This window comes from Eptatretus burgeri, chromosome 7, assembly GCF_056783735.1.
Source record: "Eptatretus burgeri isolate ZD-2024b chromosome 7, Ebu_testis_v1, whole genome shotgun sequence".
Taxonomy (NCBI): Eukaryota; Metazoa; Chordata; class Myxini; order Myxiniformes; family Myxinidae; genus Eptatretus; species Eptatretus burgeri.
In genome coordinates, this window is record NC_140967.1 from 71741289 (window position 1) to 71768223 (window position 26935).

At 42.7% G+C, this 26935-nt stretch overlaps 2 protein-coding genes across 5 annotated transcripts in view; one reads left to right on the forward strand and one right to left on the reverse strand.

Annotated features, from left to right (window-relative positions):
* LOC147023512 (engulfment and cell motility protein 1-like) overlaps nucleotides 1-18354 on the reverse strand; it is a 115243-nt gene extending 96889 nt beyond the window's left edge. The window contains exons 1-2 of one of the 4 annotated variants that reach the window (XM_085888990.1): nucleotides 18219-18354; nucleotides 106-244 (exon numbers count right to left, since the gene is read on the reverse strand). In XM_085888990.1, the coding sequence (XP_085745116.1) occupies nucleotides 106-183 (78 nt within the window). In that variant the 5' untranslated portion in view covers nucleotides 184-244; nucleotides 18219-18354. Of the gene's footprint in view, nucleotides 1-105; nucleotides 245-14704; nucleotides 14892-17662; nucleotides 17966-18218 lie in introns of those variants that run through there. The other 3 variants (XM_085888992.1, XM_085888991.1, XM_085888993.1) reach the window with 3 other exon arrangements.
* On the forward strand, nucleotides 17828-25536 carry LOC147023514 (uncharacterized). The gene is made up of 2 exons (XM_085888994.1): nucleotides 17828-17998; nucleotides 24477-25536. The coding sequence occupies exon 2, from the start codon at nucleotides 24598-24600 to the stop codon at nucleotides 25042-25044; it is 447 nt and encodes a 148-aa protein (XP_085745120.1). The 5' UTR covers nucleotides 17828-17998; nucleotides 24477-24597; the 3' UTR covers nucleotides 25045-25536.
* Nucleotides 25537-26935: the final 1399 nt, after the last annotated feature.

Sequence of the window (26935 nt, forward strand, 5' to 3'; positions counted from 1 at the left end):
ATAACAAAATTGCTTTGCAAACCTAAAAGCACTGCAGCAATGTACGGTAGTGCCAAATGAGTGAAGGAATTGGTTGAAATGCTGTGATCGAAGGAATGAACAAACCTGATCAAGGTCGATGAGCTGTGCGAAGGCACCAGGGCGCTGAACAGCTACTTTCACAATGTCCGATGGTGGTGGCATGGCCGCGGCTGTTGAACAAAGCTGTTCTTTTAGCCACTCGCTCAGCTAGCAGCCCTCAAGCCTAGGTTCCGGGAAGCAAAACATAGACATTAAAAACAGCACACTTTGCATGGACACTTTGTAGTCGTGAAATGCATACTATAAAATAATAATATAACAGGAATACACGAATGATGTCAACAAGTCCTAATCAAGTGCAACCGAGCTACCCAAGAGCAAATTAACATGTGGATAATAGCACTTAAGAATAAATAAAAAATTAGCTTTGAAGCCAAGAACAAAATGTTTCACCAACAATGACATTACCATCCAAGTTCAATTCCTCAAGTTTGGGAAAAGACCGACAAAATCATAATCCATAAACCAACTTAATTAATGCCAAATAGAATGCAGCAGCTTTCGAGGCAAAAAAAAAAGGAAGCCACACTGATTGTTGAATGTCCAGTATTTAAAGACATTTGATATTTCCTATTATAATAAGTGTTACTATATTTGTCACTCTTAAGTGTTCATGGAAGCCCCCACAAAGAGCTTTTTCCACATTATAACAATATATTTTGTTGTCAGGTCGAATTAAATAAATTTACAACTGGACTCAGACTTTTGTGCACCACTGTATAAATACACCTTTTTCTTCTCTCCAGTATGAACATACGAGAGATTGGGTTGCCAAAATAGCTTAGATTAGAGGGATGCACACTCGTCTTTGAGCTTTCTACCCTGGGTTCAAATATTGACCCAACTATAAACTTTCACCCCGGAGTTTCGCATGCAAGGTGAGGCACCAACATGTGTACCATCAGTCAAGATGTTAAGCAGGCTACTAAGCTGTCATCCAAAGGACATGTCTAACAACACTAATCATTGGACGTCAAAAGAGCCCGAGTCTCTCTCTCTTTGTAGGCAAGTCATCGCCCTCACCTTGATGACATTCCTAATTCCTCCTCCAAGTCAATTCCAGTTGAACGTCAGACCTGGCCAGCTTGTTCATGAAAGACTTTGGCCAAAAACTTTGCCCGACAACCCCAAAACAAGGTGGGGCTAATTGAAGCCATTGTAGCTTCAATTGAAGCCAGTAGTAGTTGTAATTTTTGTTTAAACCTGTGACTAACAACAATTATATCCTCCAACCACATCGCGATAAGTAAACTATAGGTTCACACCCATTGCCTAGCAAACTCCAATTCAGGACTTGCTCTTGATGCAAACTCACCGTTTTTATTAAACAGCCTTTGAAAGAATATTTTTGGGGATACGGTTTGAGCGCTTTCCTCATGTCAATTCTGCAACCCTAGGTTCAACCAACCCTAACCTCACATTCCAGAACATACAACTGCAAAGAGGAAAACTCAGAAAAAGAACAAGTCTGGCATGGAACATTTCCCTCATGGCACCAGCTCCCACTGCCTTTCTACTTGCGATTCAACACTTTGAGCGAGAAGGCGACACAAAACGATTCATTCTTTAAGAGTTTGCCCAAAGCTCTTTGACTTGGAAGGTCAATTTCTTCTTTGACTCAAAGTAGAGGTTCAATGCAATTTTGTAAAAGGTCAACGTTTCTGTGTGGGGTACACAGTCCTTAACTGAGCAGACAAGGTGTCTGCAGATGGCGAATGCCATGGATTGGACAACTGCACTTGTGAGCTTCATTGTGACCATTCCCTCAATCACTACCAGCACACCTGCTGATCTCATCTGTTCATTCCCATTATTTACAACTCTCTGCTGAAATTATTCCCATTTTATGAACTATTACTTCTTCGGTTCACAAATATAAATGGATGAAGTGTGTGTGTGTGTGTGTGTGTGTGTGTGTGTGTGTGTGTGTGTGTGTGTGTGTGTGTGTGTGTGTGTGTGTGTGTGTGTGTGTGTGTGTGTGTGTGTGTGTGTGTGTGTGTACTGGTGTGTTACGTAATTAATGAGACAATTAGAACTGCCACTTTATAACTGCTGACAGTGATGACCGGGTTCCAAGAAGTCCCACTTTGATTGGACACCTGACCCCGATATAAAAACCTTTTAACAAAGGTTTTATTGGACACCTGACCAACACCAGGTTTTTCATTTATTTATTTGAAACAATTTGGTTGCTGACCCACGACATTTTTTTATTATTTTTCAATTGAACTTAGAATGGGATCAAAATAAATTCAGTTCAAATCAAATAGGTACAAGTCCTGTATTGGAGTCATCAGAAGGAACCCAAACAAGAAAAAAAACCAAACATGCAGTCATTAGGAGGAACCTGGATAGGATTCACATTTCAACTGTGACTCCTCAACCCATCCAGGCACAGCCAAGTGAGCCTTATTCAAAAAATAAATAAATAAAATAACCCAGATCAAAAAAATAAATAATTCTGGCTGCCAGACCAGGTGCCTGATCAAGTTGAAATTTAAAACATGTATTCCCCATCACTACTAGATCATAATTGTGACGTTTTCTTTTCATTGTGCATTGCATTGCTTATTCAGTTGTAACTCTGCTCTGTCTCCCTTCCCGATTATTGCCCCCATTATAAATAAACCGCCAATTGTTAAATGTTCCAGTTCGTTGCCCGTGTTTTCTTCCATTGACCCAGCACGGTGCGGGCTTGAGAAATAGTGAGGCCGTCGGTGTCGTAAGTTGTCATTGGGTCCGACGGACTTTGGTAATTCCGCTCAGTTACACCGGACCGAGGTCGCAAGAGCGACCCGGTTCAACAGAGTCCGTTGAGGGTGTGATTTTCCCGGGTAATTTGACGACGGGAGTATTTAAGTATATTGAAATTTGGCTATTAACCCTACCCCACGCCGTCAGAGAATTGGCGAGCACGGTCCTTAAGTGACCCGTGGCCTTTCGGAGTTGTCAGAGAGTCACTACCTAAATTCCGTGTGTTCGGTGGTAGACGGCTCCACTGCTCCACCTGGCGGCCGTTCATCGCCACCGATCCCTGGCCCACAACAATATGACGTCATTAAAAAAATTTAAATCACACCGATTCCTCATGAGTACTTCTTTCTGTGTGCCAAGTTTCAATTTTTTCCTTGGTGCGGTTTCAGATACAGGGGTCCAAAGTTTTTTCGTTTTTCCAACATGGCTGCCACACCCACGTGAACTATGTAGTAATTATCATTAAAAATTGCACGATCAGACTCGCAGTTGCGGAAAAAAAACACAAAAGTTCTGTGCAGACAAACAAACAAACACAGACAAATAGACACAAATGCAATAACTTCTCCTTCGGCAAGCGCAATAATCACAATAGTAGTATAATATGGCAACAATAATCACGACGAGAAAATCTCCACCATGGCCCAAGAACATCTGGGCTTAGTGAAAGACAAGCCAATGCTCAAGCAGTACAACAGGCAGGTATGCGACAAGGCCATGAAGACCAATGAAAATTTGACCCAATGGACCAATGGGCCCACTAATTCATAAAACTATGCACATGAAAAAAAAAAAAAACGACAACAGGCTTCAATTACAAATTGTCTCCACTGTGATACAAATAAGACCTCAAAATTAAAATAAAAAAAGCAAGTGTGCATGTGTGTGTATAGTTCAGGCAAAATAACTTTAAAAATAAAATTTAGTGAAATGGTGCTTTCAAAAGTTCATTTGCAAATACAGTATGTCAAAAAAACAGAACGAAAATAAATCTTGAAAACTTGAAAATAAAAAGAGATAAATCTTGAAAACCGAGGGTGACGCAAGACTTGAGTTCAGGAGGATGTGAAAACTTTGGACAAATCAGCCTCAAAGATAATCCAACAAAATGGCAAAGGTTTCCTGAGAACAAAGTCTGCACCATTATGTTCAAAAGTACAAGGCTCAAGGTTAATATTTCCTTTTCATTTGAGAAACTCAAAATGTTATATTATCTGATAGTTATTCAAACTTCACCCATTTCTCACTGGTATTCCCCTACGACACATAAACAGTTGTCCCATCGACATGCTCGATGCACACTTTATTGCCATACTCGCAAATACCATCCATCGCTTCAATGATGGTTATACTAAAGGGGGTGGGGGAGGAGAAAAGGAGGGAGGCGAGAAAGAGAGGAGGGAGAGTGAGGAGATGGAGCGGGAAAGAGAGAGGGGGAAACAGAGAGGAGGGAGGGGAAGTGAGGAGTGGTGGGGGAGCGAGGGAGGTGGGAGGGTGAGCAGGAGTGTGGGAGCAAGGAGGGGTGGGAGAAGGGAAGGCAGCAAGAGGTGAGCGGAAGGGAAGGCAAACGTGCGGTGGAGCGTCAATTTCGGATCACACCGTCTCATCAAAATGCCTCTGGTTAGAATAACAGTGAAGATGTAAACAAAATAAAGTCTGAAATACAGTTTCTACCAGTCACACTATAAATTCTGATCGGAGACAAACGCCGCACGGACGCGCCCGGAGACAAACGCTGCCCGGAGCCAGGCTGTCAGGAGACAAACGCCGCCCGGAGCTAAGCTGTCGGGAGACAATCGCCGCACAGAACTAAGCTGTCGGGAGACAAACGCCGCCCGGAGCTAAGCTGTCAGGAGCTAAGCTGTACATTTTCTACCAGTCACACTATAAATTCTGATCGGAGACAAACACCGCACAGACGCGCCCGGAGACAAACGCCGCACAGACGCGCCCGGAGACAAACGCCGCACAGACGCGCCCGGAGACAAACGCCGCACGGACGCGCCCGGAGACAAACGCCGCACGGACGCGCCCGGAGACAAACGCCGCACCGACGCGCCCGGAGACAAACGCCGCACCGACGCGCCCGGAGACAAACGCCGCACGGACGCGCCCGGAGACAAACGCCGCACGGACGCGCCCGGAGACAAACGCCGCACGGACGCGCCCGGAGACAAACGCCGCACGGACGCGCCCGGAGACAAACGCCGCACGGACGCGCCCGGAGACAAACGCCGCACGGACGCGCCCGGAGACAAACGCCGCACGGACGCGCCCGGAGACAAACGCCGCACTGACGCGCCCGGAGACAAACGCCGCACTGACGCGCCCGGAGACAAACGCCGCACGGACGCGCCCGGAGATAAACGCCGCACGGAAGCGCCCGGAGACAAACGCCGCACGGACGCGCCCGGAGACAAACGTTGCCCGGAGCTAAGCTGTCAGGAGACAAACGCCGCCCAGAGCTAAGCTGTCGGGAGACAAATTCCGCCCGTAGCTAAGCTGTCGGGAGACAAATTCTGCACAGAGCTAAGCTGTCCGGAGACAAACACCACCCGGAACTAAGCTGTCAGGAGACAAACTCTGGCCGCACACGCTGGGAGAGGTTCCAAGTCAAGGCATGCTGCTCTGTATTAGGTGGGGGCAGAGAGTGGGGGAAAAAGAGAGAGAGAGAGAGAGAGAGAGAGAGAGAGAGAGAGAGAGCGAGAGAGAGAGAGAGCGAGAGAGAGAGAGCGAGAGAGAGAGAGAGAGCTGGGTGGGAGGAGGGGACTCAGCAGAGAGAAAATGTTATTCTTTGTGAACACACGAAAACACGCACGCACTTGGCAAGTGGCTTCAGCCCGATATGGAAAATAATTAAATAAGGTCGTTAGTTATATTTAAAAGGGGTGTTTTAATTAACCCAAACAACCAGTTTTCACTCATGTACTTCCTTGGACTTTTCTGAGTATGCATGCAAAGTTTCACGCTGCTAGGTTTCATGGTTTTGGAGTTATGTCGGAGACACACTGACACACACTGACATTTATTAGTATAGATATGTGTAAATCTTTGGGAGGGGTGCATAGCCATTTTAGGACATGTGCTTTGACGTCTTCATCGTTCATAACATTAATGTCAAGCAGATGTTCTTTGTGTTGACCAATGACTTTTTGTCATCAAGTTGGCAAGTCTGAACTGCATTTGGGATAATTTATAACTTCCAAACAAATCTCCACTCAAGTGGTAGTGGTCTCATTCATCATTTGAGGATAAGTGCACTAAAGTCATGCCCTGAGACACGGGCATCAAATTTTACTTGTTGTTTGTGCGACTTCACTGTGCAACAAGTCACTGCCATAATATATGCATTTTGCGGCTTTCCCATGATCAATAAATTACATACAAATGCAACCGTTGCTGTCCTGAAACACTACATTACTGTAAGATTTCTGGCTGATGCATAAACGTTGACCAGACTCGATATCACTTCATGTACATCTTGCTCAGGTTAAGCAGTATCATTTTAACATCGAACTGTTATTAATTTCACATCAACCATGAAAAGCCCTCGAAAGCGTGTGAGGTTCATCCCAAAAGGATGTCACTCCGCTTGAAACTTTTAAAGTAAAAGGTGTGCGTGGTCTCATTATTTACTGATGTGCCTGGGAAATATCAAGTTTCCAATGCTATTTGTTTAATTTTGGAAATCAAAATAATGGTATCTCGTGGCAAGGATATGGAGAGAGAGAGGAGATTGGGACCATACTTTGTGCAGAGAGTTGGTGCTGCTGAAGCAGTCTCTTTTGCTATTGGGCACAATCCTGGATGGGTCGCCACTCCGACACAGTATACCAGCAAGCTGGCACTCATTTTGCCGACCTCGGAAGGATAATGGGTCGAGTTAACCCCACCTGGTATTAACTTAACAGCTGAGTGGGATTTGAACTCAGGATCCTCGGATCCAAAGCCCAACACCCTTACCATTAAGCCAACGCCAGACATGCAGGGATATGGCTGAGGCAGAAAGTGCCAGTGAAAGCAATGGCCGCAACATGTTAAGAGTACAGTACTAGGAATGGGAGAGTATTGCTTAACCCACCGATTCCTCAGATTCAAGTCAATGAAAAACCTTCTTGACCTGAAGTCCCCACCCCCAGGTGCATGAACCCAGGTGTAAAATGTAAAAATCGTTCCAAATTTCACGTGTTCCCCAAACACGTGTTTCACGTGTTCACATTTGCAAAGTTTCTATTTTAAATGTTTAAAAATGTGCCCGTAATTTCATTTTTCAGTATTTGACCCCACCGCAGGGGACGGGGCCAATAGTGACACAGCTCTTGCACCTTTGTGCCATGTAGTGATCATAACTACCGAGTTTGGTGAATTTCTGCACAATCGTTGAGGAGATGCGTGACGGGCGGACGGACGGAAATACACACACGGCCGATTACAATATCCCATTGTTTGTTTTTCCAAAAAAGGGGATAATAATGAGATCTGAAAAAGTGCACGGTCTGTTGCTAAATGATGCACGATGGAGGAGATAGTGGTGAGCTAATGATAAAATTGTTAAAATATGGTTAATATATCTACTGAAAGTTCATACGTTGATAAAACCTCCTTAAAACATGTGTGCTCAATGAAGACATCATTAATCAGCTGAACAAAGTAAACACCCCGGGACGAGTGATGGAACACGGACATGCATTGCAAACTGGGTAAACATTTCCAGACCCAATTCTCACCACACAGTGGCTCAACTACCGCAATGCTCAGTCCTTGTGCCACAAAGTTAACCATATTTGGCTCAACTCGTTTGAACAGAAAGTCTTAAGCAGTGTAACAAATCACTTCCATATTATATATTCCCCTTCTACTTTTCTTCTTGCTGGTTCTTTCGTTCTTCTACTCCTGCTTCCCCGATTACATTCTCACAATTCATTCACTTCCCATTTACCTTCTTGGGGTGTCAATTCGTTCAGTGTACTCGTACGAGCTCTTCCAGGAGCCTCAACTATGTAAACAAACAAAAAAATAATTACAGCAGACTCCAGAAGAGATTTTCCTGTGACAAATGAAAGATACTGTCGACTGTTGAGTTCATCCACATATGTTCATCCCTCGTGGTTTTCGTCCAAGAAAATAAAATTTTAAAATTTGGAAACAAATTCGATAGATGCAAAACTTAGTGCTGAACGACCATATGCTTGCACGAGGTGGGGGTGGGGGGGCATCTATAACGTACGTGGGTATGGTAGAAACTTGCTGCTCCTCTCCCTCCCCTGTACCAAGCGTGAATTGTAAATTTGTCTGCACAATTTAATACCACACTGCTGTAACATCTTCTACTGCTATTAAAGCTTTTTATCCAAACAGAAAGTAGAGTCTCATCTCAATGTGATGAACATACATTTCCCATGGACGAGTTGTTGAATGGAAGATCCATTGTACTGGGGGCATTATATGTGGAGTGGAATTGTGGAGCACAAGGAAGGGAGAGTGGGTGGGGCAGGTGGTAAAATCTTAACCTAACAGTCTGTCTGCAATTACTCACTTATAAACAGGAACAATTTATACAATCTTTTTTTAAAAATAAAAATAAATAGCAAGTGGAAATTGAGCTCGTAATATGGCAAAATTAACCTAACCGATGCCAAACTCTCAATGCATTTCCTCTCATTCTCTTTTCCTGTTTGTTCATTCCCTTGGTTGTTACATCTACCCAAGTCCCCACTGAGCCACAGCCAGTAGACCAAATTTGTAATCAAATCCTGAACAGATAAGCATATACCAAGGAAATAAATTTCAAACTTTAAATGTAAAAATGTTTTTGGAGAGAAATGTTCATGGGGTACAAAAGTTTAAATACCAAGCAATGCTTCATTGGAAATGAACATACAATTGACTTTGTATGTACATGTAAAAAAATAAAAATAAAAAAATAAAAGGAATATCCTATATATTCTTTTGAGGGACAAAGCAAAAGGTTTCGGCACACGAGCATGTTCCACAAACACCGCTGATGAAAGCTGACCAGAAATCGAACTTGATCAAATACAATAAAGTTATAAAAAGATCTCCAAAGGAAAGGAGGCAACTCAGTTGGTGGCATGTTCATCGTCGAGTGGTCTAGTCTGGTTTCATTCTCAGATGGAGTGAGATTTCATTAAAAACCACCATTCTGGTGCAAGTGGTACCAGGGTGTATTGCAACCTGAAGCACACTGTTCTTGAGACAGAAACTTGTAGGTAGTTACCTAATCTGTATTTCAATATTGTACACGCACACTAAAACCATCTTGTATCTTTAGAAAAGAGTTGGCCAACATGAGCTCATTCGTTCATTTCGTATGCAGCCTGTGGCTGCATCATTGCTGGAATCTCGGCTGTGCCGCTGATACAGTGCCTCCTGTAGGTTAGGACAGGAATTTGGAATTGGTTTGTGGTGCCGGTGATAGCTCAGGTCTACTCTTTGCGAAGGACACCGTGGGATCCTTAACTGCCACAAACTAATGCTGGCAGACATTAGTTGAACGTCCATCCGGGGGATGGCACACACACTGCTGCCTTGCCCAGCATGCAAAACACCAGGATGGCAGTTTATAACTGGGTCGGGATTCGAACCCAAGCTCGATGACTCAGAGGTGAGTGTGCATCCCTCTCGGCTAGGCCATCCTGCCACCCCCCAACACTAGCTGGTACCTGAGTTTGGCTGGATAATCAGGACTATCTGGGAGTGATGGGATGTAGCTTGCAGCACATGCAAGATAGGCCTATTACAGCCTTTACAAGCATATTAATTAACCTGTGAAGTACTACAAAAATGTATGACGTGTCACCAAATACAGGTGGAAGTTTACCATAGTTGAGCTAACATAATGTCAGACTTTGTTAACTCATTAAAAAAAATTTTTAACATGTTGAACTTGAGGCAAAATAAAATAAAAAATAAAAATAAATTACCCATTTGTACCAGTCAGATTAAATTAAAGACCCATGCAAAAGAAAGAATAATCTGGATTTTGGAGGAATTTTCTGACCCAAGGGTAACAGACATTCATCTGAGCGGAAGCAATTGGGCCTAATCGCTGCAACAGCCCCTTCCTGCTGGGTCGCCGACTTGACTCCATACCAGTGCAACCACCAAAAATGAAAGAAAAGGAAAAACAAAAATCACATCACAACCATTTCCTGCCTCAGCGCAAGATAACGTCTGCACAATACATAAAGCAAAATCAACTTATCGTAATTGTTCATGTTGGCAACCTCCAGCGATCTTTGTCACTCTTAAAGATTGTTTGCAGAGAGATTATAAGCTCAATCCAGCGATCAGGCAGAATAAAACGAGCCTTTACTGCACTTGTGACCTCAAGTCAAGTGAAAGGGCATCGATTCATTACAAACTCAAATGGAAGAATTTTTATCCCTATCTCACTCCAACCTGTCTCTTACGATCACCCCCAGTTAATCCCGACTGCTCCCACCCTCCCTTGCCCTCAATTATCTCTCCTATGATCCCTGTGCTTTCATCTTCCCCATTTGATCCTATGATGAACAACCCCTCCCACCGACCTTGCTCTCAACTCTAATGGGTCTTTTAAAATAGATGCCTTCCTGAGTGGGTTACCTTTTGCGGAGGATGATAATCAGACAACCTGGCATCATTGCTCCTGCACATACCATTTACTCAATAAAAAATTGATAGTTTTTCTCAGCTGCTATGTCAACCAACAAATGGGAATTAATGTGCACAACCATTTATTTTTCTTAAAAATAGGAAAATTTAAAATTAAACCAAAATTAGGCTTCGGCTATATCTTGGGGGAGGGGGGGCGGAATGGACTGTTTCTGTTCGAAGTTGAAAGTCCAACCCAGTTCTGCAGTTTACACCACTCTGTCAAAGAGTGGTTTGCACCATTCTACCAACACAATAAGCCGATATGGAGGAGATGAGCTCGAACTTCACATATGTTACAACAGTAAGACCAGGAAAGGTTGCGCATGAGTAGCCAAGACAAATGAAAACTAGATAGTAGAATTTGACACGAATACGTCGATGGATATGCTTCCACCCACGTTAGCTGTTGACCCACTGTTACGTTTGATCTCAATTAAAGGTGACATGAAAAATTAATGGTCCCTTGAGAGAGCACGCGAGAGAAAAGGCAAGGTAAGTAGGAGAGAGACATCAAGTGCTTGGAACTTGAGTTATGGTCTGTAAAATGATTTTCAATGGGCACATATGACCTTTGACCTGTTTACTCTAAAATTGAATCAGTTCATCTTTGTGTCATAGTACATACTTTCAGCAAGTTACGTCAAAATCCTTTCAGTGGTTCACAAGTTTTTGCAGTTCCAAAAATCGGTTACTTTCAACTTAGAGTCACATGACTTTTGACCACCAAAGTCGAATCAGTTCATCTTTGCATCATAATACACCTTCGCACCAAGTTTGGTTAAAAAATTATAATAACAATCTTTTTAATCCCTTCAGCCGTTCAGTTATCGCAGTAAAAAAAAGATCATCACGCATGGACGGGCAAACCAAAAACATGATGCCTTCAGCACCAGAGGCATGAAAACTGACTGAAGGCAAAGAACTGAAGATGAAATGTCTACAAATCCAAGGAATAACAAGTTTGTGAAGGAACACAGGTCAGAAAATAAATAAACAAGCCGGTAGGCAGCGATGGGTCGCCGAACATGGAAACTATAAGATATAGAGCAAAATGGATGTCATATAGCGGATAGGGAATCACCTTAAGATTATGCATGTCAAATCTCATCCAGTTCCATCTACTGATTACTCGGTATCCATTTGAATGAAAAGTACCAAAAATGCGGTTTGAAATCAGAAATCCCCAAAGTTCGAGGGGGTGCTGTGGGTGAACAAAGATCTAAATCGAAAATCTGGCTGGATCGTTTGTGCACAATATATTCCAGACGATTAGTGTGAATTTTCATCCGACCATAACCCAAGGAGGAGTAGCATTTGGCGCGAAGGCACCTCCAGCTCTCGCATATTATTGATTTTTGCACTAATTGACCTTTGACCCCTGACCTAAGCGAAATCGGTCAATATGTCCTGAGGCAAAGTTGTAGTACTCATTGAGTACCATGAACCTGCAATGTTTCATTCGTATCGATGGACTCACCTGGTCGCTCGGGGGCCTTCAATTTTCGCACATACCCTAATTGTAGGGGGCACTGCGGGTAAAGTATTCCATATATCACAAAAACCAGAATATATTTGATAGAGCATCACCTGTAGATCATTTGTGCCAAATTTCATAACCCTACGTGGGATAATGGCTTTCGGAATTGATTTACGTGAACGGTTCCGATTTTGAAGGTTTTTCGGCTGTTGCTTGGGAACCAAAGCATCCCTAGCAACCATCACAATTTCCAAAGCACTAGGTCATAAAATGTACCTCCCACCCAAGTTTGGTCAAAATCGGCCCACGTTTACTACCAACTATGCTGATGACAAACGAACAAACATCCAAACAAACAGACAGAATTACTGACAATAAGGGTCACCTATTTCCACGACCCAATATAATCAGGGTGATCTTTCAAGTAAAAGGAAAATTAAGGAAAAATGAAACATTTCATCAAAGTTCGAACAACACTGTCGATCGACAAAATTACGAACCACTCATTATTTAACGAATCGAGAAAACTACGACTCGTCATCTCGAGGTTGGGCTCGAGATAATCAAAGCAGATTTATTTTCCGTCGTCAAATGCTGTCAAGTCAGCCTTTCCAAAGAAAATCTTTTCAGTCATCTTACGTGCTGAAAAGACAAATGTAGCACCAATACAATTTGGAAGAAACAGGAAGCCTTTTTTTTACAGTGCCGGAAGCAGGGACAACAGCAAAAAGGGAAGTGTGAAAAGTTATATCGATAAACGGGAAATCAAATCGATTTTTCTTATTCAATTATCTTTTCAAAACTGACAGCCGTGTAACGCACGGAGGCTCACCTGAAAGGCGATCTCACATTCCATTCCATTGTAAACATAAACTTTAAACATTTCAAAAGCCAAACTGCAACTGGTACTTCTTTAACAGCCTCAATTTATTGCCACCTTTCGACCGGGCAAAGTTCTTCGCCAAAATCATTCATGAACTTGCTGACCAGGGCACTACCCTCGACTGAAGGTGGCAGAAATTTGAGATTTGTTCAGGGTGCTGGCGATAACTTGCCTACTCTTCGTGAAAGGCACAGGGGGGTCGTTAACATCCACCAATGACCAGTGGTGGCAGCCAGGTCCTCTGGATTAATGTCTTTCTGAGGGGCGGCGCACTCTTGGTTGTGTTGCCCCGCAAGCAAAACACCAAGGGTGACAGCTTATTGCTTGCGTGAGATTGGCACCCACTGGACAGCTCAAAGGTGAATGTTCAAACGCCATAAACTACACAACCGCAAATCATAACAAAGAGTCATTTTCTCAAACAAATAAAAACATGGACAGAAGGAAACAACTCAAGGATGAAGACACAAAAGAAATCATCATCTATGATCTTTCTAATTCCCTGGAAAATCATGCCCAACTCATTGCTGACGATTCCACCCTCTGCCATATCATTTCCTACATGTACTTCAGACAAGCTAACAGCAGCTCCTTTTCTCTCTGCAGACCTTGATAAAATTGGGAGCTGGTCCAATACTTGGAATACGGCTTTCGACCCTGACAAATCCCACATACTCACCCTGTCTCTCAGGAAGGACTGTCTGGAAAACACTCCCATCTACTTCCTAAACAAACCACTTGAAGGTTAAGTCACTCAAGCTTTTGGGCCTCACCATCAGCCATGATCTTTCTTGGGCAGACCATATTTCCAAGATGGCCTCCAAAGGCAACCGTCGACTTGGTATCGTCCGTCGTACAAGGTCTTCCATTGGACAAATTTTGAGAACCTACAAGGGCTTCATTGGCAGCTTGATGGAGTACTGCTCTCCACTTTGAGCTGGCATCCCTGCCTCTCACTTTACCCTTCTTGAAGCTGTGGAAAGCGAGGCCCTCAAAAAACATTGGGATATTCCGTGGTGAAGCTGAGTGTCGAGGCCTATTACTTTCACATCAAAGGCAGGTTGTTGGCCTCTGCATTCTACCACCCCCTTTTTGGTCTTGCACTCTCTGCCCTCTTTTGGCTCTGTCCATCCCAGATTTCTGAAGGGCACACACAGTCAGTGTATCAGTAACCCTCTTCTTGTTAAATCCCCAAAATTCAGGCTCACTGCTCACCTCCACTCATTTGTTCCTCATTTCTCTCACCTGTGGAACAAACTTCCCTGGAATCTATTCAGTCCCATTCTGCCCTCCAGGGCTTCAAGACGTCCAAACTCGTGATCTCTTCTACCCAAAATAAACCCATTCCCAAGCATTCACTTTTATCCAAGTTATGATGATTCCACCCTCCTCCCCCCCCCCCCCCACTCCCACTTATTGTTTGTTCGTTGTCAGTTGGTTTGTTCCTTTTCTGTTTCATCACAATTTCCTCTTCCTCTTGTTGCTATGTTTCATTCAGCTTGTGTTCAGCTCGTTCACCCCCCCCCCCTCCGTGTGTCATCTCTCCCGTCGATCTCACTCACAATCCTACTCTGCTGTTGGTGCTTCCCCTTTCCATTTTGTTCCCTTCCATTCTGCTCTAGATCTTCCACGAACCTCGATCATATATACAAAGAAAGAAAACCCCAGTATATGACACTTTGTAATGCTCAACAAAGAGATAATGTTTTTTGAGTACAAGAGATTGCAACTGGAAAGGCTAACTGTGAGTCATCACTTCAAAATAGGAGAGAAGACCAAGAGTTATTGGGTAATGGAGTGCATAACAAAGGAAGGAGAAAAGGAAGGCAGAGGAATGAATCAGAACACACGGCAGATGTAGGAGAGCAGGCAATGCGTGTGTTCGCCAATGAGCACATGTGGCGACGATGGATGGATAACAGAGAGGGGAATGGATGAAGGAGCATGCCAACATTCCTGCTCACCACAGACAAGCAAAGCATATGAAGAATTAAAATGATCACTGCAAAACATCATGGGCAATTAAAATAACTGCGGATAACAAAAACAACCTTTATCTGCTTTGATCAACAACAACAACAACAACAACAACAACAACAAAAAGGCAACATGCCAATTTGAACCAAGTGGATAGTCAAATTAAATAAATTTCGTTTGGATTGCACAAAATCCTGACACTTTTCAAAAGTACTTTTCAAAAGAACACTCCAAGAAAAACTTCAGAAATCATATGCTAGATACTGCACACACACATATATATATATATATATATATGGAAAAAAATATATATATATATATATATATATATGCGCGCGCGCGCACACACACACACACACACACACACACACACACACACACACACACACACACACACACACACACACACACACACACACACACACACACACACACCATCGCTTCACTAATGGGGGGGGGTATTAAGGAGGAGAGTTGATTGAGGAGGAAGGGGAGGGAGAGAGAGAGGAAGAGAGGAAAGAGAGAGGAGGCAGAAGGGAAGGGAAGCTAGGAAGGGGGGGGAAGGAGCGAAGAAAGGGGGGGCAGGGATAGCTATGTCTCACCAAACATTGCTATACAGTGGGAGGGAGGGATGTGAGGAGAGGGTGAGACAGAGAGACAGAATGGAAAAAAAAGAAGGAAAGGTGAGGGGTGGAGTTGGGGTGAGTAAAGAGAATGATAAGTTATGCTTAATGACCAAACACACACACACACACACACACACACACACACACACACACACACACACACACACACACACACACACACACACACACACACACACACACACACACACACGTCAGAACAGCTGCGCACACAACGACACAACAGAGCTTGTAAAGTAATCTGCTGGCACATATGCAAAAACTTTGATATCCCAGTTCCAGAAAAGTTGTGGGAACATAAACCAAAAGTAATCACTGAAAACATGGAAGTTCCGCTCACGTACGACCTAATGATCCCATCGAGCGTGAGCAAAGCGTTGCAACCACATATCATACTTAGGTACAAAAAAAAAAAAAGAAGAAGGCATTGCTGAATGAGGTGTTAATAGCAGTGATTTTGGACGAAACGATGCAGAAATCAAGAAAGTGATCTAACACCAAGACCTTAAGAATGAAGTGAGAAGATCCTCGAAGCTGAAGAATGCCAAACTTGTACCAGTGAGAGCTGGACCTACAGGAATGATGACAAAGAACCTCACAGAGATATTAAACAAAGGGACAATACACCTGGGCACTCACCTGGTAGTCGCTGGATAAGATAACCAGGCAACCACTGGTAGGTATAGATGACCCACAAAATATATAATGGAGAAGAAAGTAAATACCTATGGATTTTTTTTAAAATGAAATTAACAAACGTTGGTACATCATGGGTGATAAAGGTTGTGGTCTAGTTTCATCGGAGTTGCGTGTGTAGTTTCTGAGAAGAAAGCAAATGCATATTTTTGTGGGGGGGGGGGCAACCCCCTTAAACCCATTAGAGCCAGATTTTTCTAATTTAATGAACAAACTTTGGTACGTCATTGGTGCCGAAGATAGTCATGAAGTTTCATCGGAATTGTGTGAATCGTTTGAGAAGAAAGCAAAGACCTCTTTGCGGGAGGCAACCCACCAATCCCATAAACACCCTCTTTAGACCCCTTCAGACCAAGTTGTTGTTTCTTTTTTAAGCCATCACAGGTTATAGAGGTTTTGGTCAAATTTCAAGCCTGGTGTTGGCTTAGTATCCTAGGGTCAAGAGTTCAAGCCCCGTTGGCCGATGAATTAATATACATGAGGAGGTTGACTCAGCCCGTCATCCTTCTGAGGTCGGCAAAATGAGTACCAGTGTACTGGAAAGGGGGCATAGCTGCGTCCTCACCAATGATGCAACCAGCAGCCACAGGCTGCACTCAATAGAGAGAGAGAGAGATCAAATTTCATTGAAATCGTATTGTGCAGTTTCTGAGAAGTTGCAAGTATTTGTGGATTGACAGATGGATGGACGGACGGACGACGTGCCATCCCATAAGCTCCCCAGAACTACTTTACAGGTGAGCAAAAAACCATCCCTGGGAATATTATAACAAGCGAAGTACAGTTGGAAGCTGTCCGCGGCTCAGCGACCATCCTGAAGAAAGCCCTCGGCACAAAACTTCGAGAACAGAAAACTTCACAGCTTGGTCCATGAATCGTGACCCCTTACTCAAATGAAGGTGGATAATTTGAGCCTGCCCTGGGAGGATTCCATTCCACATTGTGAAACCCTACTCTGTAGATACCAATCACAGACACACACACACACACACACACACACACACACACACACACACACACACACACACACACACACACACACACACACACACACACACACACACACACACACACACACACACACACACACTTCTGTTGGCAGCTGAAAATGCAATCGTGGAAAAACACACAAACACTCCTGTGCCAAATCCCGTCTCACAGGAGACGCTCTGACACAACCCCGATGGAAGTGCCACGAAACGTGTCCAGGCCGATCACAAAAGCAGGAATGCTTGGCAAGCTGGAAACTTAACCATGACACAAACCCTTCTCGAAAAAAAAAATAATAATAAAGGAACTGCAACCGTCGATGAGCTCGGTGATCAAACAACCGCTCAAGTTGAAATCCAACAATCACATCTGATCGTCGAAGGTCACGGTACTCGCACCAGGCACCAACAAGCGCTGTGACGTCAGTGAAAAAAAAAAAAAAACTCCTGATAAATAAACTCGTCACGTGACGCATTTCAAACCCGATCGCCGTCCGCGAACCTCCACGTCGTGCGGGGAATAATGGTGTCCCGCAAGACCGAAGGACCTGCGGAAGCCCTTACTGAGAAGCAGAACGCACGAACAGCACACCTTCGGACTCGAACCGAGAAAACGGGCACCGGATACACCTGGATAGGACAATATCACCAACTACCGTTCCTACCAGGTCATCGGGGCGGCGTTTAAACTTTCATGGCATATTGACAAGAGCCCTTCCCTTGCAAACAACTTCTCGAAGACGTGTCGAGCGAGCTCTGTGGTCCACGACACGCACTACTCGTTCGATAGCTTCGTGGTGGTACTGGAACACTCCGAATCATGCACGTCGCGAGCCAGGTACACGTACAACTACATTGTGAGACAGACGCTGGTGCATTTATACCGAGTATAATATATAATAATATGTTTGGTACGGTGCGGAACTACCAACAGGCGCGGTCCGACCGATGTGCACGTCTCGGCATTTCGAGAGGTGTATTGGTAATAGGGAGTCGATCAGTCGCAAAGTGATGCGTAATGAGTGATGTGTGAGGTAAATGTAACGATCTTGACCTACCTTCACGTGAAAAGCGAGTGCGAATCGAGGCTCGAACGTCACAAACTTCCGTGCGATTCGCCTCGGTTCTGCGGAAGCTGCAGACGCCGAGGGGAGGGAGGAGTCGATACAGTGAGGGTTTAAATAAAAAAAATAAAAAATAAAAATGGAGGAAGAGGAACAATCGGAGGAGGAGCGGGGCGAAAACTGGAGCCTGCGTTGTTGGATAATAATTTAATATTACAGTTGCAGCCAAACGGCCACAACAGCGATGCCAAGTGTTTAACCCATTGTCGAAACGATTGCTAAAATCACCACACCAACGAGATAAATCATTACGGTCAACCGAATTCGAAAATACACCACCCATGTATACATTTATTATCATTCATACAAAAGGTTTAAAATATCATTTTAATCGTAATATGAATGGAAAATATTCCGCCACTCAAAATAGCGAACAACAAGACAAGAGAACCGCGAGCCTCTCACGAGCCTTGGAACTCCATGCACTCTTGGAAGCACCAAAGCAGGTGCTGTGCCACAGCTGGGCTTCACTCGGACGCACGTGTTGGCGCTCTTTGGCACGAGCCGTGGGAACACATGACTCTAAGGTCTTGGTTGTCAGTCCACGTTATCCTGCGAACCACGGATCGACACGAACACGTAGGTTCCGTGCGAGAACGGCCATTGTACTCGATGAGTGATACGAATTCATACATTGTACTAAAAAGAGCGATCAAAGATTGCAGACCATCTTCAGGACTTGTTTTGTGCGGTGTATTTTGTGGGGTGCTTGTGTACTGGTGTGTTACTCACACAGTGCATACCTCCGCCACGTCATGCCTGATCCGTGAGAACATCTCGGGCCCAATACGTTGAAATATTATGCTACACAGTACTATATCGTTTTAGCCCTATCTCTCAATGGGGAAGAATCACTTTTAAAATTAAATAATTCTCGTATCCATATCTGGATTCCGATCTTCACCAAAACCGAATCAATTCGGCCTTGCGACACACCCAACCTGTCTACCAAGTTTGGTCTAAATCCGTCCACAACTTTTTGAGATATCCTATACACAAACAGAAAAACAGACAGACAAGCCAGTAGGCGGCCATGGGTCGCCGAGCATCCGATGACCTTTGACCCCTGATCTGAGTTCATCTAGTACTAAGTACTTACGAAATTGCAATCAAATCGGTTAACCCGTGTATGAGCAAGGGGGCTTTGAATGGTCATTTTGCCCGAACAATGCACTCATTGACCTTTGACCCCTGACTTAGCGGAGATAGGTCAATATGTCCTGAAGCAAAGTTGTAGTACCCATTGAGTACTCTGTACCTATGAACTTTCATTCGTATCGGTTAACCCGTGTAGGAGCAAGGGGGATTTGAATGGTCATTTTGCCAGAAAAATGCACTCGTTGACCTTTGACCCCTGACCTAGCGGAGATAGGTCAATATGTCCTGAAGCAAAGTTGTAGTACTCACTGAGTACTATGTACCTATGAACTTTCATTCGTATCGGTTAATCCGTGTAGGAGCAAGGGTGCCTTGAATGGTAATTTCGCCCGAAAAATGCACTTATTGACCTTTGACACCTGACCTACTCGAGATAGGTCATTATGCAAATGAGCAAAGTTGTAGTACTCATTACGGTCTATAAGCATGTAAAGATTCATTCGATTCGGTTCAACCGTCTTGGAGCTAGTGTACTTTGAATTTTCAGCGGGAATGCTCAATTGCCCTCGGACACCCAAGTTGAGATAGTTACCATTTGGAAACTATAAAATATAGAAAATAATAGATGTCATATAGCGGATAGAGAATCACATTAAGATTATGCAGACCAAATCTCATCGAGTTCCATCTACTGATAACTACTCGGTATCAATTTGAATGAAAACTACCGAAAATGCTGTTTGATATCGGAAATCCCCAAAGTTCGAGGGGGTGCTGTGGGTGAACAAAGATCAAAATCAAAAATCCGGCTCGTTGTTTGTGCACAATGTATTCCAGACTATTAGTATGAATTTTCATGACCATCCGACCATAACCCAAGGAGGAGTTGCATTTGGCGCGAAGGCACCTCCAGCTCTCGCATATTATCGATTTTTTGCACTAATTGACCTTTGACCCCTGACCTCAGCGAAATCGGTCAATATGTTCTGAGGCAAAATTGTAGTACTCATTGAGTACCATGAACCTGCAAAGTTTCATTCGTATCGATGCACTCACCTGGTCGCTAGGGGGCCTTCAATTTTCGCCAATTTTCGCGCATACCCTAATTGTAGGGGGCGCTGCAGGTAACGTATTCCATATATCACAAAAACCGGAATATCGTTGATAGGGCATCATCTGTAGATTATTCGTGCCAAATTTCATAACCCTACGTGGGATAATGGCTTTCGGAATTGATTTCGCATGAACGGTACCGATTTTGAAAGTTTTTCAGTTGTTGCGAGGGAACCAAAGCGTCCCTAACAAGCATCACAATTTCCAAAGCACGAGGTCATAAGATGTACCTACCACCCGAGTTTGGTCAAAATCCGCCCACATTTACTACCAATTATGCTGATGACAAACGAACAAACAGACAGAATTACTGACAATAAACGTCACCTATTTCGGCGACCCAACAGACAGACAGACAGACAGAAAGGGGTGAAAACATTATCTCCTTCACCTTCAGTGGCAGAAGTAATAATAGATATAACTAGAACTGCCACTCAGGGGTGTACCGGGAGTATTTGGGGCGTACCGAGAGTACTACATGACACCCCCCCTCCCCCCACACGAGATGAATCATTTTAAAATTTAAATACACAGAAAGCATATAAGTATTATGCTTGCAAGTAAAATTTCAAGTGGATTACAATACTGTACTTGTCGTAAGCAAATTGGAAATAACAAAAATGCAGGATGTTAAAAATTCAGCAAACAGGTAATACTGCTTGACATTGATATCACAAAAACACATCTCAACCACAGAGAAAACATCACCAGCAATAATTTTCAAAAAGGAAACAGAAAATCCGCTCACGTCATTTCCATGGCGATGTTTTTCCTGCCCATTAACTATTTCATGGAGGAGATTAACTTTTCGGAATGCCTGCGAATTCAGTGCAGTAATGCAATTAACTTTTCAGAATGAAAGGGTTAACCCATAAAGCACGTCGAGCTACCATCGTGGCGGAGACGAATATGCAAATGAGTTTAAACTGACGTCAACCCAAAGAACGAATCACGACCTTCCCGACAATGCACAATGCCCCTGGTAACTGATGAAAGCTTGATTCTAATTGGTGGAGAAAGCTGATGACAAAAAAAGCATTTTTGGGATCATGCTATCATGCTTTATATATGAGAACTCTTGAGGAGAATTTAAAAATCTGTCAATACTCTACTCTCAGCAGCTACTTGAAGCCATCAACATCTGTTTCATTCATCGACGAACCCATGGCAAGCACATCATCAGCTCCACCTCCTCCCATTAACCACCACTTCCACCACCTCCCGCCCTATAATGTAATGCTGTGTTCATGCTCCGTATTTATGTTCGGTTCCGTGTACAATGATATAACGAGGGTTTTAGTTCTGAGTTATTCTCTTTACTATGAGGTAAATAATAATAGTATAATATCACTTGCAACTAAAACCATCATTATATCATCGTACTGGTATTTTAACTCTCCCAATGCCCCCCCCCCCAGCTGTCACGCAAGGCGAACCGCCATCCCCGCACCCCCCCCTCCCCCCTTCGTATGCCAATGCTGCCACTTTATAACTGCTGGTAGTGATGACTACGTACCAAGATGTCCTGCTATGATGAAACCCTGCTTTGATCGGACACTTGACCCTGACCCATGACGTTTATTATTATTCAATTCAAATAAAATGGAAGACCAAATAGGTACAAGTACTGCATTTGAGTCATCAGAAGGAACCAAAACAAGCAAAAAGCAAACATGGAGTCATGAGGAGAAACCTGGAGAGGATTCGGGTTTCAGATGCTACTCCTTTACCCTCAAACCTATCCAGGTGCAGCAAAGTGAGCCTTATTAAAATAAAATAAAAAAAACATTAAACAGAACCCAGATCAAAGAATTAATTAAATCTGGCTGTCAGACCATGTGTTAGATCAGATTGAAATTTAAAACATATATACCTCATCGCTACTAAATCATAATTGTGAAGTTTCACTTCGATTGATGAAGTGGTTCAAGACAAAGAATTTTTAAAAGATTTTCGCTCATTCCAATGTGGCTGCCAGATCATGTGACCTATCAATTATTCGTGAACACCCCGGTGTCTCCAAAGTTTGGGGAACATGTGGATGAAGTTTCCCCTCGATCTGTCCAGCTGTTCGGAGAAGAGGGTTTTTAAAGGTTTTAGGGTAAATCCAATATGGCTGCCAAACCATGTGACATATGATGTCAAATGTATGAATGTTTGTTCCTCATGGATAGGCAGTCGTTCCTGTAAAGGTTCGCCTCGATATGTTCAGCCATTTCAGAAAATTATATTTTTTAAGGTTTTTAAAATAAATTTTAAAAATATGGCTGCCGAACCACGTGACCGATGACGTCATCATTTTTTTCTGCTAATTTAACTAACAGACTAATTTAACCCTTGATGACCCTCAAAAATTTTCATACTGATCGGATGTAGTGTTCTACATATGCAATTATAACATCATAACGAAGGCACTTCTGACATTTTTTTTTAATCACTTGTTTCCCATGGAGAGTATTTCACATGTGCCAAGTTTCAATTTTTTACATGGTGCTGTTTCTGAGATACAGATGTCGAAAGTTTTTCTTTTTTCCCAACATGGCTGCCACACCACATGACCTATGACGTCATAATTATCATTAAAATATTGCACGTGAGAAGTTGCTCCTATGGTGAAAATTTTGTGTCAATCCGACAAGCAGAGAAACCATGACATTTTGTGCGGACAAACAAACAGACAGACAGACAAACTAACAGACCCAAATGCTATATTTTCTCCTCTGGTGGATGCCAAAAATAACGAGTTCATCGAACACCTTACCCACATAGTCTTGAGAAAAAGAACATGGGAAGTCTTTTAAACTCTTTATTTGTGTTTCCAAGCACAATCTATATTTCTAACAAGCCGCAATTTTGTCTGAATCTCGATATTCCCCAATGCTGAGAGCTCGAGCGGCAAAATTTATTGGTCGACATGGCGTAAAATGGCGTAATATTTTGTCCATGTTCTGCGAAACTGAAGATTTTTGGAAATGCCAACAAGGCGATTTGTGTTCTCCAGTGTACAAGTATATAATTCAATTGAAATAAAGTCAAAGTTTTTATGGTTGTAGGAAAAAAATATTTGGGAAGTTTACTGCCACCATTGATGCACCGTCACTTATTTAACACGTTAAATTAGTTATTCGTGCCTGTTGTTTGTGTCCTTTATGACATCCCTAAATACAGTAAGTTTCCTGTTTGGAATGATTTCCCATTTTGTCTGACTGCCAGACAGGCACAAACAATTACGTACCTCACTTTGTGCACATGCTTGCTTGGGACAAGATTTGTTCAATTTGTCAAATTCAGAGCGTGCGTGTTAAGTGCAAAGCAGAATTAAACACTTTGTTCACTCTGTCTTTCTTTTTACAGACGTCAGTCTATGATCGAGGACCTAGTTAATTTCAAATGAATTCCATATTTTGAACACTGTAAAACACAAATCGAAACATGAATCCGAACAGGAACCTGCATTTTAGCAGTTTAGCAGTTTAGCAGTGGGGAGTTCTATGACTATGATTATCTACAGCATGATGATTACACTGGTCAACAACAAATTTGTTGTCTGCATTTTTTAAGCTGATTTAGGACGAATCTGATGCGCTGAATCCAAAACTCACATTAGTTTTGTTCAATCAGGTCAAGTTTTTGAGATATGGCCACATGTCGTTTTTTACATTTTTGTTCACATGTACGCATGTGTGGAGCATTTTAGAAGAAGTTGGTGGGGGTAAAATGTCATGTCAAATAATTGTTTTGATTGGAAATAATTATTTTAATGACAAGAAGTATTCAGGTACGATAGTTCTGGGTGATTATGTCGAAAAGGGATCAGTTTGAAGTCATAAAACCTCAAAATCTTCCAAAAATTGGTGAGGCAAAGCATAAAGTTCGTGAATCAAAACTAAAGTTAATGGGGCAGATTTTGTAATAATGTGATACAAAAAAGTTGTATTTCTTGAAATAACGAACTCTGAAGAATGTACAATACCTACACAGAGACAGAATACTCTTCCCACCGTTGCACATCAAGCTCGGCTTAATCAAGCAGTTCACCAAGGCTCTGGACAAAGATGGTGACTGCTTCACTTACTTGTGCCAGGCTTTTCCAGGATTGACCATGGAGAAGTTGAAAGCTGGCATCTTTGATGGTCCTCAGATCCGTCAGCTCATCAGAGATCCAGAGTTCAAAAACTCAATGAACGAAGTGGAACTGGAAGCGTGGAAGACATTTGTTTTGGTAGTGAAGAACTTTCTTGGCAACAATAAGGCCAGAAACTATGCAGAACTTGTCAACAACATGCTGACTGCTTTCAGAAACCTGGGCTGCAACATGAGCATCAAGATGCACTACCTATTTTCACATATGAACCGGTTTCCTGAGAACTTGGGTTCAATGAGTGACGAGCAGGGGGAGAGATTCCATCAGGACATGAAGGAGATGGAGACCAGGTATCAGGGTCGCTGGGACGCAGTCATGATGGCTGACTACTGTTGGAATCTGAAGAGAGACCTCCCTGCCGCTGAACATTCCAGGAGTTCGAAGAAACGGAAGTTCAAGCCCTGAAGTTTGAACAGTGGTGACGCAACATGCAATTTACTTGTACTTACCTTTATCAATGCCCACCATTCAGATGACAGTAATCGATGTTTCTATCATGTAATCAATAAATGTTGTTGGCAAAACATTTTTTTTTCTTAAAAACATGTTTAGGATGATATGTGTTGACAAAAATCAGCTGATAATGCCACAAAAATGTAATTGATTTTGTCACAAGATCTGATTTTTTCAAATCAACTTCGCACAAAAACCTGACCTGATGGAGAGAAACGGATGCCATTTCCTGATTCAGCAGTGCCAGAATACCCTAATTCACTTGTAGAAATTTAGACAACATTCAGAAAGTAAAAAATTGTTGACCAGTGTTATCTATGACTATCCACAGCACACACGGATGTGGTACACATGACAAGATTTGTTCAATTTGCCAAATTCAGAGTGTGCGTGTGAAGTGCAAAGCAGAATTAAACACTTGGTTCACTCTGTCTTTCTTTTTACAGACGTCAGTCTATGATCGAGGACCTAGTTAATTTCAAATGAGTTCCATATTTTGAACACTGTAAAACACAAATCGAAACATGAATCCGAACAGGAACCTGCATTTTAGCAGTTTAGCAGTTTAGCAGTGGGGAGTTCTATGACTATGATTAAGTTTTCTGACATTCTTAATTAAGTAATTAAGTTCGTTCTTAATCAAATTAATTAAGTTCTCAGAATAATGGTGATGTCTCCTGGTTGTGATTGGTTGGACAGGAGACAACATGCCCATGTGGCAGATGGTACTTGGTGGTCCCAGATTGTGCAGCAGTAGCTGCATATCGGACTCAATCTGATGTCCTCATCAATCACAATAATGGGTGCATCGTGAACAAGTATAAAGCCATCCTGCTTCAAAGTCTCGAGGTGGATGGAACAGCAATGTGTTACCCTGACGAACCCCAAAAAGGGCAAACTGGCGAGTAGCTTCGCTTTTCATCTACTTTGTGACAGCATTTGATCTTGGTACCTTTGCTCCCTTTTGGGGCTGCAATGTCGTTGTTTATCCAGGTCAGAGAACTTAATCATCTTCTTATATACGGAACACACACACACACACACACACACACACACACACACACACACACACACACACACACACACACACACACACACACACACACACACACACATATATACACATATATATTTTTTATTATTTATTTAGGGTTGGCAAAAAGAAGTGTAGGTATTTCATATTGTCATATTTTCTAAAACATTAATGAAAATGATTTTTTTTTTCTGATTCAACATTCTGCATTAGAATCTTCATGATGAACAGGTGGATAATCCAACAGCATTGTCTTATTGTTGAACTTTTCTTCAAGAACAAGTGCTCCATCATTGCAGCTCAAAGAGCATACCGTTGAGAACTTCATGTTAATGCTGCTCCTTCTGAGTTTTAAGTTTTAAGTTTTCTGGGGGGGGAAACTTGGGAAAGTTTTAAGTTCATCCGTTGGTATGTTTTAAGATTTCAGGAACATGGAACAGCATCTGATAAAGCACGTGCAGGTAAGACCACGGTCTGGAAGAACAGAAGGAAACATTGAGCGTGCGTATGATAGTGTTTTGAGATTCCCATATAAATCAACCAAGAGACGTTCAATGGAACTTGGAATTTCTGAACCCTCTGAGACATATTTTGTGAAAAAAACATTGTAGTGCTCTGTTATCCATGCAGAGTACATACAGCTTGGGCAAGAAATCTTTCCAATTGATTTTGAAACTCTCATGTCGTTTTCGACAAAACTGCTGGAAAGTGTTATTGAAGATGAAGGTCTAATTTCTCACTTGATAATGAGTGACGAAGCTCATTTTCATTTCAATGGGTTCATTACCAAACATGGCTGTTGGGTGTGAG

Bases quoted from the DNA above. Each gene is read 5' to 3' on its own strand.
- LOC147023514 (XM_085888994.1), top strand. From the start codon at position 24,598: ATGGAGAAGTTGAAAGCTGGCATCTTTGATGGTCCTCAGATCCGTCAG.